The 15151-nt window shown below is 47.1% G+C and overlaps 1 protein-coding gene across 15 annotated transcripts in view; it reads right to left on the bottom strand.

Moving 5' to 3' along the window:
• Positions 1-15151, bottom strand: part of ADCK1 (aarF domain containing kinase 1) — a 152060-nt gene that overhangs the window by 103746 nt on the left and 33163 nt on the right. For 7 of the 15 annotated variants that reach the window (XM_078335522.1, XM_035261183.3, XM_035261187.3 and 4 more), the window contains one exon: positions 6435-6572. The exons of the other annotated variants lie outside the window; for them this stretch is intronic. In XM_078335522.1, coding sequence (XP_078191648.1) covers positions 6435-6572 — 138 coding nt within the window. The remainder of the gene's footprint in view (positions 1-6434; positions 6573-15151) is intronic. 15 annotated transcript variants of the gene reach the window in all.

The following is a 15151-nucleotide window of genomic DNA, read 5'->3' as shown; positions in this document are numbered from 1 at the left end:
TGGTCAGCATAACGAGACCTCCATCTCTATTTATTTTTAAAATTTTTTAAAAGATGAAGAAAAATATCCAGGTGGCCAGTGCCTGCTATGGTGCCCTCAGTGTTTCCCTCCACAGTTCCTCACAATGCCCACCCACCCAAGTCCCCAACTGAGCCCCAGCTAAGTGTCAGTGTTGGACCACACGGCCACCATGGCTCTGGCCACGTCTGGGCTCCCGAGAGCTGTCCCAGTAAACCAGCACACAAACTCTGAGATTAGGAACAAGTTCCTGAATACACAGGGGGATCTGGTAGGCCTTGCTGTATAAACAGAGATTGGGAATCACTGAGAGAAGGAGGCCAGGGAAGGCCGGGAAGCATGCGGTCTCTGACAATAGCAACCAGACCACACTAGAGGACTGTGCAGCCCAGCCAGGCAGGGCCAGGAAGAGCAGCACACTGGCCACAGTGGGAAAAGGAAAACGATCTTCAATGATAACCCTTCAAACGTCCCCACTGCCTCACTGCCCCTAGTTTGAAGTGGGTTTTTTTCATTGGTTTGAGACGCAGTCTCACTCCATCACCCAGGCTGGAGGGCAGTGGCAGGATCTCAGCTCACTGCCACCTCCACCTCCTGGGTTCAAGCAATTCTCGTGCCTCAGCCTCCCAAGTAGCTGGGATTACAGGTGCCCGCCACCACGCCTGGCTAATTTTTGTATTTTTAGTGAAGACGGGGTTTTGTATTTTTAGTGAAGACGGGGTTTGGCCAGGCTGGTCTTGAACGCCTGACCTCAAGTGATTCACCCATCTTGGCCTCCCAAAGTGCTGGGATTACAGGTGTGAGCCACCATGCCTGGCCTAGTATGAAGTTTAAACACCTGAAAAGCCTACACAATGCAGCCTAGCTGTTCTGTGGCCTCATCTCTTACCCTCTCCACCTCACTCTCTACCCTCCAGCCACAGTGATCAGCTCTCTCCTGTGCCATTCCCGGACCCCAGGCCTTTGCATGATACCTCCATAGCCTCACCACACCACTCGCCTTTTCACCTGCCAAAAATCCTCTCAGCGCGGACCCACGCCTACCTCTCCTTACGTCCTCCCGCACTGACCTGACCCATTCTCCACACCACGCCTCTCCCGTCTTACGAGTGATGCTGCTGCCTTCCACAATCCCAAAATGAAGGGCAGAGCAAGGAGTTCTTTTCCCCCAGCATGGCTCAAAATCCTCCTTTTGTCTGAGCCTCTCTTGGAGAAGAACGGGGCTTCTGCCCATGTGGCAGCTCCATGGCTATTATCAGCTGTTCTGCTTTGGGTCCACAAAAGAAAAAGCAGGGGAGCAACCCTAGACATGGCCAGGTTGCAACCAAATGAGGCTGGGTCCCAATGAGAGGCTCAGAGCAACAGGGCTTGCCAATGTTGGGGACAATGACTTGACCATTCCCCAGTGGGAAGGCCTCCTTCCCACCAGTCCCCACTCCACCCTTTCTCAGCAGGGATCAGCTGGGCAGACCCCAGGAAGATCTCTGTTGGAGAATCCAGAACAGGAGTTTTTCCCAAAAATCAGTGGGGATATGGAATCACAGATGATTCACACAATGAGAGCCACCGGCCCATCACAAGATACCCAGAGAGCCCTCCACACTCCCGTCTTGAATCAGGCAGGGGAAGGATCAAAGCCCCATCACTGCAGGCCTGGCTTCCAGGATAGTCATGGACTCTGCCTGCTTCTCAAGGCTTCCCTGGGTCCTCCTCAAGGTCACCCTAAGGGAACTGTTATCCAGGGTCCTGCATGGCTGGACTAAGACGGGGAGAGGGCTGAGGTGGGCAGATCACGAAGTCAGATCGAGACCATCCTGGCCAACATGGTGAAACCCTGTATCTACTAAAAATACAAAAATTAGCTGGGTGTGGTGGCACACACCTATAATCCCAGCTACTCAGGAAGCTGAGGCAGGAGAATCGCCTGAACCCGGGAGGCAGAGGTTGCAGTGAGCCGAGATCGCGCCACTGCACTCCAGCCGGGAGACAGAGCAAGACTCTGTCTCAAAAAAAAAAAAAAAAAGAAAGAAAAAGACAGGGAGAGGACAACAGCATAGCTTTGGGTCTAGGCTCTGAATAGGCCCTACTTTCTAAGCCTATAGGAGGCACAGCTGTGAGGAGGGTGCTGGCACCCGCTGGCTATTAAGGTCTAGTCTAAAAACGAGGTTTGGGATGGGTGGGAGAAGATACATTGGCTTAGGGGAGCAGAGACGGTCAGAAGGAGGTGCTACAGTGACGTTCTTGTCAGAGGAGCAACTAAGTAAAATGGCCAAGAGGGGCTCCATGTGGCAGCTGGTCCCTGGGGACCACAGCTAGGCCTCCAGGGCTGCATCAAACACCCAAACTAAAATGAACGTCCAGGGAGTGTGAAAAAGCTGCCCCAGAACCACAGGTAGTGACAGATCCAGCACCATCTCACACCTGGTTATTAGTACTGTGGGACTTTCCATTACGAAATTACAAATTCCAGGAGCACTTCAAACCCAAATGATTGCAGAGCAGACCATGGGGAAGAAAGAGAAGCAGGTATTTCCAAGGGGCAACTCTGAGGGATACTGCAGAGGGAGTGAGCAGGGGAAGATTTTGTTTCTATGTCCACCATGAATCTAGAAAGACAATGCAATTTTAAAAGAAACATTTTGGCCAGGCGTAGTGGCTCACGCCTGTAATCCTAACACTTTGGGAGGCTGAGGTGGGCAGATCACTTGAGGCCAGGAGTACAAGACCAGCCTGGCCAACATGGTGAAACCCCCATCTCTACTAAAAATACAAAAATTAGCCGGGTGTGATGATGCATGTGCCTGTAGCTATTAGGGAGGCTGAGACAGGAAAACTGCTTGAACCCGGGTGGCAGAGGTTGCAATGAGCTGAGATTGCGCCACTGCACTCCAGCCTAGGTGACAGAGCAAGACCCAGTCTCAAAAAGAAAAAAAAAAGTAACATTTTAATTGAGCTACTAACATGGATTAAGTATTTACTATGTGTTAGGCCCTCCTCTGAACCCCTTATACATGTATTTTCTCATTTAACTCCATAACCATCCTGTATAGTTTAAAGATGAAGCAGTTAAGGCTCAGAAAGGTTAAATGGCTTGGCCAATAGCACACAGCTAATTAGTGGCAGAGCTGGGATCTGAACCCTAGCAGTCTAACTCCAAGACCATAATGAAATACCTCTTAGAATACCCATACACTTCAGAAGAAAAAGTTTTGAACCAAGACTCAAGGGACCTGGATTCTGGGATAATTATGCCAATTACCACTCCTACTTATGCAATCCTGAACAACTCATCTCAGCTTCTTAGACCTCAGTTCATCTGTAAGTTGAGAGGTTGAACAGAGTAAGGAATAGCAAGTGAATGCCTATGTGCCTCTCCTCTGTGACTACACTCATGGCACACATCAGACATCACTAATCAACCACAGCATGCACTCAGTGAGTCCTGGTGACGACTTGCTTATTCTCCAGCCTGCACTCAGACAACCACTATTAATCAACTGGAGTTTGCAAATGAAATGTCTTTGCTTTCCCAGAGCTAGATTTTTTTTTAAATTTTAAAATACACTTATTTCCTGTTGATTTGCAAGAGCTAGATGCTTCTAAGCTGTCTTCTGACTAAAAACCTACAACTCTGTTACTGGGGTTCTGAAGACAAAATTTTAATTCTAGCCCTAACTCCAAGTAGACTGTTGTCTCTATGCCTCAGTCTTCCTTCTCTCCTTCTGGAAGATGGACATTATGTCACACAATCATCTATGTGGTCAACTCCACTTTCTCCCCTGCCCCAGTGAACTGCACTCCAGGCTAACGCATGCTCTCAGTGTGGATCTGACAGGGTCTGATCCCCACACTGCCTTTCTAAGGGAGTTCAACAGAGGGGAGAACTAAGGCCAAAGACACTGACATGATAGGATAAAGGGACACAGATTTCTTTGCATTAAGCACTGTGTTTCCAGAAGGTTCCGGTAAAAATGAGAATATTCCCGAGAGGTGTTAACATAAGAAATTATGATCAGGCCAGGTGCGGCGGCTCACACCTGTAATCCTAGCACTTTGGGAGGTGGATCGCCTGAGCTCAGGAATTTGAGACAAGCCTGGCCAACATGGTGAAACCCCATCTCTACTAAAATACAAAAATAATTAGCCAGACATGGTGGCACACACCTATAGTCCCAGCAACTTGGGAGGCTGAGGCACAAGAACTGCTTGAAACCAATAGCTTGAACCTTCAGGCAGAGGTTCCAGTGAGCCAAGATCGCACCACTGCACTCCAGCCTGGGCAACACAGTGAGATTCTGTCTCAAAAAAAAATTATGAACAGTCACTGACATCCTGGCAGGAGTTTCTTAATATGTTTCTCCAGCCAGCCCAACTAACCTAGAACAGATTTCTATGAAATGGGACAGATTACAAATGTAAGTTCTGTTTCAGGGAAGACCATCCTAAAAGGAAGGTGGTACAAGTGGGTATCTGGAAAGGGCAGTTGCTAGTGGCTGAGAAAGCTTAATGAATGGAACATACGACACAGCTGCCAAAAATACTTGCATTTTAATAAGGAACAGAGTTTAGGCCAAAGGAATTACTTTCTAATGGTGAAATTACAAGCATCAATAATGATTTAGGCAAGAATTAAGCAAAGAAAGTTGTTCCAGCATCCCTAAAATCCCAACAAATGAGCTGATGTGACTGTGCAAGCCCTCAGCAAACAGCAAATGAGCTGCAAATTTAAGGGATTAATAATATTATTACTGGCAACTTGTGACTCCGCCTGCGGTGAGCAAGCCTGCCACCACACAGACAAACCCAGATGCCCACAGGAGCCCAGGACACGTACTCTTTGGTCTGGAACGCATCCATTTGGGAACCCAGTTGCCAGAAAAGCTGAAGAGAACTCTTCCCTCCATCTGCCCCTTAATCACACACACTGAGAAGATGCATAATTAATTTGTTCTCAACAGTTGTTCTGTGGCTAGAAGAGTGAGGGCATCTCTGGAATGGCAATTACAGACAAGAAAAACAAGCGTTAGGCTGCAAGCAAAATATAGCAGCCAGCCTGCTTCCCTTCCCCACCATACCTGCTCAGGCAGCAGGCCTGAATGGGGGACATGAGTCTTTTTCATTTCCTCACAGCCTTGGGCCCTTGGGGGCTGGTGGGAAAGAATAGAAAACAAAATTCTGGCCAGACGAGGTTTCTCATGCCTGTGATCCTAGTACTTTGAGAGTCTGAGACAGGAGAATCACTTGAAGCCAGGAATTTGAGACCAGCCTGGGCAACTTAGTACAGCCCCATGTCTATAAAATATTTTTAAATTAGTTAGGAGTAGTGGCATACATCTGTAATCTTGGCTACTCAGGAGGCTGAGGCAGGAGGATCACTTGAGTCCAGGAGGTAGAGGCTGCAGTGAGCCATGTTTCAGCCACAGCACTATAGCCTGAACCTGATCTCAAAAAGAAAAGAAAAATACCCTCGGCCAGGTGTGGTGACTCAGACCTGTAATCCTAGTACTTTGAGAGGCCAAAGCGGGCGGGTCACTTGGGGTCAGGAGTTCAAGACCAGCCTGGCCAACATGGTGAAAGCTGTCTCTACTAAAAACACAAAAATTAGCTTGGCATGGTAGTGTACACCCAGCTACCTGGGAGACTGAGGCAGGGGATCGCTTGAACCTGGGAAGCAGAGGGTGTAGTAAGCTGAGATCACACTACTGCACTCCAGCCTGTGTGACAGAATAAGACTTCATAACAAAAAAAAAAAAAAAAGAAAGAAAGAAAGAAAAGAAAAAAATACCCTGAAAGATACAGGGAAGGAGGCCTCACTCTAATCTCAAAGAGAGAGCTAAAATAGGCACAAAGCTCAGGGCCAATGTGAAGACCAACAGGCAGCACATTTGGGGGACAAGTTAGATGAAATTAAAGAACTCCTGTTAATATCATTAGCTGAGATAATCACAGTGTGATAACTTTAAAAAATATCAGTTGTTAGAGATGCACAGTGCAATTACAGGTGAAATGCCATGATTTCTATAATTTGTTTAAATTTGTCAGTGAAAAAAATAATGAAAGTATTGACAAATGTTTTGTTTGTATGTTGTGTTTGATTGTTTTACAGAGACAACATCCAGCTCTGTCACCCAGGCTGGGGTACAACAGTGCCCTTAATCATAGCTTAAGCCTTCTTAATCATAGCTCTTGGCAGCCTGGAACTCCTGGGCTTAGGTGATCTTCCTGCCTCAGCCTCCCAAGTAGCTGGGACTACAGCTGGTCTAAAACTCCAGGCCTCACATGATCCTCCTGCCTCGGCCTCCTAAAATCCTGGGATTACAGGCATGAGCCACCACACACAGCCAGTTTATTTCTTAATCTGCTGACCTTGATAGCGAAATTATCCAGAATTTCTTAGATTGACCTGGTATACTCACCATGGCTTTTATAAGTGGAAGAGAAAGGCAGAAGGGAGCAGAGAGATGGAAGGGGGAGAAGGACTTAGCCCGATGTTTCAGGCTTTGAAGATGGAGATATGGGACCATGAGCCAAGGAATTCGGGTAGCCTCTACAAGCTGGAAAAAAAAAAAAGAAAGAAAAGAAAGGAAAAGAATTCTCCCCTAGAGCCTCCAGAAGAATCACAACTCTGCTGACAACTTAATTTTCTCCCAGCGAGAACCATTCCAGACTTCTGACCTCGAGAACGATAAGAGAATAAATGTATTGTGTGAAACCACTGTGTTTGTAAACATTTGTCAGAGAAGTCATAGGAAACTAATATAGTAGCCATCTTGAAATTCTTCATTACTTTTGAATTTGTGTTTTGGAAGTGAAGTCTGATGGGACAAAGGAAAGTATACTGGGAGATTCAGCTCCACACAGTCCCACCTCCTTGGCTAATCATTCCCTGCCCCCAGTACCCTGACTCTACCTACCTCCCTACCTTTTTTTTTTTTTTTTTTTTGAGACAGGGTCTCACTCTGTCCCCCAGCCAGGAGTGCAGTGGTGCAATCTCAGCTTGCTGCAGGCTTGACCTCCTGGGTTCAAGCGATTCTCCTGCCTTAGCCTCCCAAGTAGTTGAGGAGGTGTGTGCCACCATGCCTGGCTAATTTTTGTATTTTTAGTTTCACCATCTTGCCCAGGCTGGTCTCAAACTCCTGATCTCAGGTCATCCACCTGCATTGGCCTCCCAAAGTGCTGGGATTACATACCAGCCACCATATCTGGCCCTGCCTCCCTACTTCTACCTGCTGTCACTGCTGCTCTCTGCAACCAGTACACTGGGAAGAGAAGGCCTGCACTGTGCCATTGCTCTCTGTCCCAGCAGGCAGCCTTGACACAGGCATGGGGAGGGTTGGGGTCACATAGGTGCCAAGTGTTATCCAGCCCCATCCTAGACTAGTATAGCCACAGCAAGCTGAGCACACAGCTCAGCCAGCACCTTTCACCCACCCCTATCTGGATCCTGAGCATGCCCCAGTATGCAGCTTGCCATTTCCTGGGAACTGCCCATCCTTTGAAGGTTGGGGCAGCAGGGCCATGGGAAGGGAGGCTGACTTCCCTATGCCCAGCCAGAGCCCAGCATTTGCATTTGCACTATTCCCATAATCACATGGTCGGCCCTGCCTCTTCTTCTCTCAGTCTCCCTGCAGCCCTTCACTTGCTAGTTCTTTATCATTCTTCAGTTTTAGCTGAAAAACCTCATGCAAGAGAGCCTTTCCCCAGCCTCTTCCACAGCCACTCTTTATCCCATGACTACATTTATCTCCTTTAGGGCACTCAGCAAGAGTTGAAATGACCTTATTTCCTTACCACCCTGATTCCCTGAAAAGTATACACTGAGACCACTGTGTGTCAAGCACTGTTCTTAGCACTGCAGACACAGCAGCAAGCGATACAAAACAAGTCCCCTATGCTCCTGGAGCAGATGTGTTTGTAAGTTCCATCACTGTGAATTATCTCGTCCTCCCAAGAACAGACCATTGTATACCCAGCACCCCACACAGTGCCTAGCACATAGTAGGCATTTACTAAATATCACTGAACAACTGGCTGAATGAATAGTGGTGCACTGTGACCAGGCACTGCAGAGACATCCCTCTTCATTCTATAATGTGTTGGGGAGTAAAGATCTTTCCCACAAGTAAAAATCTGGAGTGGGGGCAGGTGCAGTGAGTGGTTCATGACTATAATCCCAGCACTTTGGTAGACCAAGGCAGGTGGATCACTTGAGCCTAGGAAGAAACCAACCTAGGCAACATGGTAAAACCCCATCTTTACTACAAATACAAAAAATTTGGCTGGGCGCGGTGGCTCATGCCTGTAATCCCAGCACTTTGGGAGGCTGAGGCAGGCGGATCACCTGAGGTTGGGAGTTCGAGAGCAGCCTGACCAACATGGTGAAACCCTGTCTCTAAAAAAAAAAAAATTTATATAAAAAATAAAAAACACAAACATGGCTAGGTGCAGTGGCTCACGCCTATAATCCCAGCACTTTGGGAGGCCGAGGTGGGTGGATCACAAGGTCAAGAGATCGAGACCATCCTGGTCAACATGGTGAAACCCCATCTCTACTAAAACTACAAAAATTAGCTGGGCATGGTGGTGCGTACCTGTAGTCCCAGCTACTCGGGAGGATGAGGCAGGAGAATTGCTTGAACCCAGAAGGTGGAGGTTGCAGTGAGCCAAGATCGTGCCATTGTACTCCATCCTGGGTAACAACAGTGAAACTCTGTCTCGAAAAAAAAAAAATTTTTTTTTAATAGTTCTAAGGGCTGGGAAGCCCATGACCAAGAGACCTGCACCTGGCAAGGGCCTTCTTTCTGGGTCATCCCATGGTGGAAGGTGGAAGAGTAAGAGAGCCCATGAAAGGGCAGGGGTTGGGGGTAGAGACAGAGAGGGAACCCATTCCCACAATAACAGCATTAATCCATTCATGAGGGCAGAGCCCTTATGACCTAATTATCTCTTGAAGTTCCTACTTCTTAACACTATTGCTTTGCAGATGAAGTTTCTAAAATGTGAACTTTAAGAGACCCATTCAAATTTTAGTAGAAGCCTACCTGATGAACTCGTTAAAAATATGGCTTTTGGCCAGGCTCATACACTTCAGGAGGCTGAAGCGGGGTATTGTTTGAGCCCAGGAGTTTGAAACCAAGCTGGGTAACATGGTGAACCCTCTACAAAATGGGTAACATGGTGAATCTCTACAAAAAATACAAAAATTAGCCAGGTGTGGTGGTACAAACCTGCAGTCCCAACTATTTGAGAGGCCAAGATGGGAGGATCAATTGAGCTCAAGAGGCAGAGGCTGCAGTGATGGTCAGCCATGATCACACCACTATACTCCAGCCTGGACACCTGAGTGAAGCTTTCCAGGCCTTACCTCAAAATCACTGAAAATACATCTTTAGTGTATGGCACCAAGCAATTTGTGCTTTATAAGGCTCCCCAGGTGACTGATTATCTGACAGGTTGGGAACCACCTGGGGGCTGTCCCATTCCCACCTCAATGCCAGACATAAAATCTCTTCTGTTTCCGGAAAGCTGCTCTCTAAATACAGACTTCACAGCTGTCCTGAGTGCAGGACACTTGGCTTTGTTACATGGGAATGATAAACAACGAATTCAAAATACTGCTTAATTCTGGTTATGCAGGAAGATGTCTGGAGTCAGGGAAGAAGTACCCATGGGCTACAACTGCATGGGTGAGGTATTATTTCTGAAACTGGGCAATGAGCATGAGGGTGATCACTTAATTATTTTTTACACTTCGCCTTAGGTCTTAATAGTTCACATTTTTAAAAATACAAGCTGTATACAGATACGGAAAAATAAAATGCTGGTATTGGCCATGGGCCCTAGGTAACTAACAAGTCTAGACCAAGGGCACTTCTACGTACTCCAGTACTAAATTGCCTCAGCCACAGGGAAGTCCTAGCTTACGCCTACCCCAAAACTCTCATTATGTTGCCTCATTCATTTCCAGCAGAGGTGGAAACAGCTCAGAAGCACCCAGTCCAGGGCAGGTCACAAAAGTGCTAGAGGTTTTCAGTGGGAAAAGCAATCAGCAATGAAAAGCCCAGCTTGGGTTGGTCTGGGATAGGGTCTGAGATGAGCAAGGGAAGGCTGAAACCAGGGTTACTCCAGCTCCTGCCCCACAGAGGGCCTTGCTAGAAGTGTAGGTCCTCAATGCAGGAGGGAGCCAAGTGTTCTGCCTGCTCCACTCACCCTGTAGAACCAGGTGGTAGGGGCAAGTGGAGGGCAGCTCTGCAGGAGCAGGAAGCTCACCCACGTCTCCACGCAGCCCACATAAAGAGGAAGCTGCAAACACACACACGAGAGGAACTGTATGCTGATCAGAATGGAAAGATGCCCTGTACACAGCAACGGACTCATACCACCAAAAACCCAGGGGGTTGTTTTGTTTCATTATAGCTGTGGCCTTTGGAAAGAAAAGATCACTGCTGGGCCAGGTGCAGTGGCTCAAGCCTGTAATCCCAGCCCTTTGGGAGGCCAAGGCAGGTGGATGACGAGGTCAAGAGATCGAGACCATCCTGGTTGATATGGTGAAACCCCGTCTCTACTAAAAATACAAAAAATTAGCTGGGCATGATGGCGCGTGCCTGTAATCCTAGCTACTCAGGAGGCTAAGGCAGGAGAATTGCCTGAACCCAGGAGGCGGAGGTTGCAGTGAGCTGAGATTGCGCCATTGCACTCCAGCCTGGGTAACAAGAGCGAAACTCCGTCTCAAAAAAAAAAAAAAGATCACTGCTTTAGAACCACAGCAGCAAATAGCATCACATCAGGCATCTTCAATCCTAAAGCAGCCTCAGGAGATAAACAGTGTGAGCTAGGAAAAGAGAAGCGCTGTAAAGAGAGTACCCAAAAACAGCAGGGTAAAGATCAAGGCAAGAGTGGGTGCAAGCCAGGGCATAGCCCAACATCTGCTACAGATGCTGCAGCCTTGTCTCTCAAAGCATGACCCCGCAGCAGTGATGGTATGCAAAAGGTGGTAAAAGGGCAATTTCAGCTGGTACCCAGAATATTTATTTGCATATGCATTTAGATAGACAGAGAGAAAAATCAAACCTGTAATTTCACAGATATTTTTGTTTAGTACAAAGCCAAGTAAAGGCAGAAGCATAGACAGGATGAAAAATATCACAGAAATACCTGAATAGTTAGTTATAAAGAAGTGCATGGGAATAATAAACAATGAATTCAAAATACTGCTTAATTCTGGATATGCAGGAAGAAAGCTGGAGTCAGGGAAGAAGTACCCACCGGTACAACTGCATGGATAAGGTATTATTTCTGAAGCTGGGCAATAAGCATGAGGGTGATCACTGAATTATTTTTTATACTTTATCTTAGGTCTTAAATATTGCCCATTTTTAAAAATACAAGCTGTATACAGATATGGAAAAATAAAATGCTGGCATTGGCCATGGCCCCTAGGTAACTAACTAGTCTAGACCAATTGAGAGGATCATTGGCATTTCCCTGATTGCCTAGGACCTACAGAGAAGCCACCACACAGTGAGCCCAATCTCCAGGGAGAATACATTTTCTCCCAGGCCCACCACATTTACTCCCAGGACTCCCCCTGATGGCCATGGACCCTACCAAGTTTCTCCCCAGACCACACCAAGGCTCAAGAACCTAATCCTATGGAATTCTCCAGGAATCAAAATGGTTTTGAGGTCAGGGCCACTGCGGAAAACTGCACAGATTTCTATGCAGTATTCAGAAAGCTAAAAAGGAGGTGCTAGACTCGCAGACTCTGTCTCCCTAATTCCAAAGAACTGGTCCTTAGATGACCCAACCAGAGCAAATTAAATGCAGCTCATGCTCCTGCAGAAATTATCACAAACTCCGAGAAAGCCAGTCACCAAGATAGCAAGGATTCAATTTCTCTCCTCCTCTATGCAGAACACTCTTAGGCAAACATTCCATGATGACAAACGAAAGCAGCAAAAGCAGGTCTAGAGGCACAATGCTTGAAAATTCACTGGAGCTTGTAATCCCAGCACTTTGGGAGGCTGAGGCAGGCGGATCACCTGAGGTCGGGAGTTCGAAACCAGCCTGATCAACATGGTGAAACCCTGTCTCTACTAAAACTACAAAATTAGCTGGGCATGGTGGTGCACTCCTGTAATCCCAGCTACTCGGGAGGCTGAGGCAGAAGAATTGCTTGAACCTGAGAGGTGGAGGTTGCAGTGAGCCGAGATCATGCCATTGCACTCCAGCCTGGGCAACAAGAGCAAAAAACTCTGTCTCCAAAAGAAAAAAAAAAAGAAAACTCACTGGAAAGATTCCATGCCAGGTCGACAAGTGCTGCACATGCGAAGGAGCTGTGGCACAAGGAGACCCAGACCACTACTCCAGGAGGAATGCACCCCAGCCCTATCTCCCAAGCAAAGCTGCCCGTAACATGCCCACCTTGCCTGGAAGTTAGCTGCTGTCAGGGATCAGGAGAAGGAAGTAATTCCAGACCAGGAGCCAGAGCTGTAATAAAGACAAGTCAGTCCTGCAGCTGGTGATTTCATGCCTTCTGTCCCCCTACCCTGAACTGTGACAACTTGAGGGCGAGGTCGAGTCTTAGTTCCCATTTTCTCCTCGGAGCCTCACCCTGTACCTGACACCTCAGCAGGCTGAGTTAAAGTTGGCTCAAGTAATAGATGGATGGAAGGATGGTGAAGAAATGTCCTGGTTTGGCCAGATCAGACCGCAGGTCACAGGGAATATTCCTGAAGATCCAGACATTGCTACAATTCCCTTTGCAGTCGAACAAGATCTTTAGAATGCTTAGTGAATTATAGCTTCACTAGACTGGTAGGATGGTTATCCTCAAAGCTGGCAGTTGTTCAATAGCTTCGGAGTTGAAACTCTTTCCTGAAGCAAAGACCTAGCACCTATCAATTCCTTTTGAAGGGTCTACCCACCCCCCTCCATAGAAGAATGCCAAATATTTGTTGAGTTAACTGTTGTATTGATTGAATGAGTAAAGTTACTTCAGGGAAGTGGCTCTACTGCCCTTCTTCCTCCTCCCAGTGTTTCCCAATTCCATCCCAGGCAGCAGCAGAGCCTGAGGCTCAGAGGAGGGAGGGTGAAGAGGCAGGAGAAGCAACTCCAGCAGCAGCAGCCAGTTGGTGAGAGCTACTGCACAGGCATTTTTCTGTCTATTCTCTAACCAACTTGGTGCTTTTCCCCAGATTGGAAGCAGGCAAACAGGGAGACGACAGAGTATAAAGTATAAAGAACATGAGATTGGACAATATCTGAACATCAAGATCAAGTTCATGATCTGCTACACACCTGCTGGGGACGTAAGAAATCACATCACATCTCCAGAACTCTACTTTCACATCTGTACATTAGAGGTTTCAGCTGGCTGATGCCCAACATGTCTTTCTCTAGCTCAATGGGATGGTTATAGAGTTGTCACCCTATGTTAGCCCGTTACTCTGCCCCTCCAACCAATATCCACAGGTCAGAAATTGAGTCCCTTTTTCTCCAAAACAGCCTACCATATCCCATAGTTCTAAAGCGGCCGGGCATTGTGGCTCACACCTGTAACCCCATCCCAAAATTTTGGGAGGCCAAGGCAGGAGGACTGCTTGAGCCCAGGAGGTCAAGGCTGCAGTAGGGTGAGATCGCACCACTGCACTCCGACCTGGGTGACAGAACAGGACCTGTCTCAAAAAATAAATAAATAAAATAAAAGTTGACAGTGTCTGACTCTTGCCTCTAAGTGCAGATTTCAGTAATGCTAAAATAGCTGTCCCATACTCCAACCCAAAGCAGCCTATGCTCCTAAACAAAGGCAGATGCAAAGATTAGCAGAATCTGATAGAAACAAAAGGTTCTTACAGCAAATTGGCAGCTACCTCCCCTATCACAATCAGTACTGCAGGAGAACATCCTATCCCTATGTTTTAAGCAACCATGCGGAGGGAGCTCCAGTAGGCAAAACACTCCTGACCTCCACCCCCCGCCCAATCCTTCACTCCTTGTGGAAGGGACATTCACCAATCAAATTAAGGAACTGAGGAGAAGAAACAGAGTCTGCTCAGCTGACCCCTTTCTCTCTCCTCTCCATTTGGGATCTGCTTATCTGCAGAGCACTGACTTTCAGCTCTTTCCTCCTCTAAGAGGCAGTCCCCCATCTGGGAGGCTTGTCCAGCCATGTATGTGCCTGAGTAGGTAAGCCTCTCAAATTCAGGGGTGAAGGTCAGCAAGCCCACTTGGTTCAGACCCCAAACTACATGCTCCATTCTGTGTCTATCAGTAATGAACTGACAAATTTTGACTACCACCTGGCAGAGTCCTGCATCTCCCCAACTCTGTTTCTCAGGCAAGGAAGAGAAAGATAATGATCATTACTTGTAGTCCAAATATGAACTGCTACGGTAACTTATTGAACAAACACATACTACTGACCTGAAGCATCTGATACCTCAGAAGCCCAGGGACCAACCTGGTAACAAGAATTTGAGCTTAGCTAAAAAAACTTCACACTCAAAGTAGCAATTAAGTCCCCTCCTACATTATAACTCTGATCTTAAAAAAAAGTTTCCTGCCGGGCACAGTGGCTCACATCTGTAATCCCAGCACTTTGGAAAGAAGCCAAGATGGGTGGATCACCTGAGGTCAGGAGTTCAAGACCAGCCTAGCCAACATGGCAAAACCCCGTCTCTACTAAAAATAAAATTTTTAAAAATTAGCCAGGTGTCACAGCAGGCGCCTGTAATTCCAGCAAGTTGGGAGACCATTTGAATCTGGGAGGCGGAGGTTGCAGTGAACCGAGATCTCACTATTGCATGCCAGCCTGGGCAACAAGAGCAAACTCCACCATAAATAAAAAGAAAGAAAAAAAGGTTCTTGTTCTTATTTTCTCTCACACTCACACAGACATGTATACACATGCATGTACACACACTTATACCCACTGCCCAACACAGTAGAAGCTCAAAAAATATTTTTGGCAAGTGGTACTGGTGTTAAGAAAAAGAAATCAATAATTGGCTGAGTGCAGTGGCTCACACCCGTAATCTAGGACTTTAAGAGGACAAGGTGGGATGATCAGTTGTGCCCAGGAGTCTCATATTTAATAATTTTTTTAAAAAATTGGCCAGGCTGGTAGCCAATG

The sequence above is a fragment of the Callithrix jacchus genome, chromosome 8 (genome assembly GCF_049354715.1).
Source record: "Callithrix jacchus isolate 240 chromosome 8, calJac240_pri, whole genome shotgun sequence".
NCBI classification, from domain to species: Eukaryota; Metazoa; Chordata; class Mammalia; order Primates; family Cebidae; genus Callithrix; species Callithrix jacchus.
This window is presented reverse-complemented; position numbering and strand designations above follow the sequence as displayed.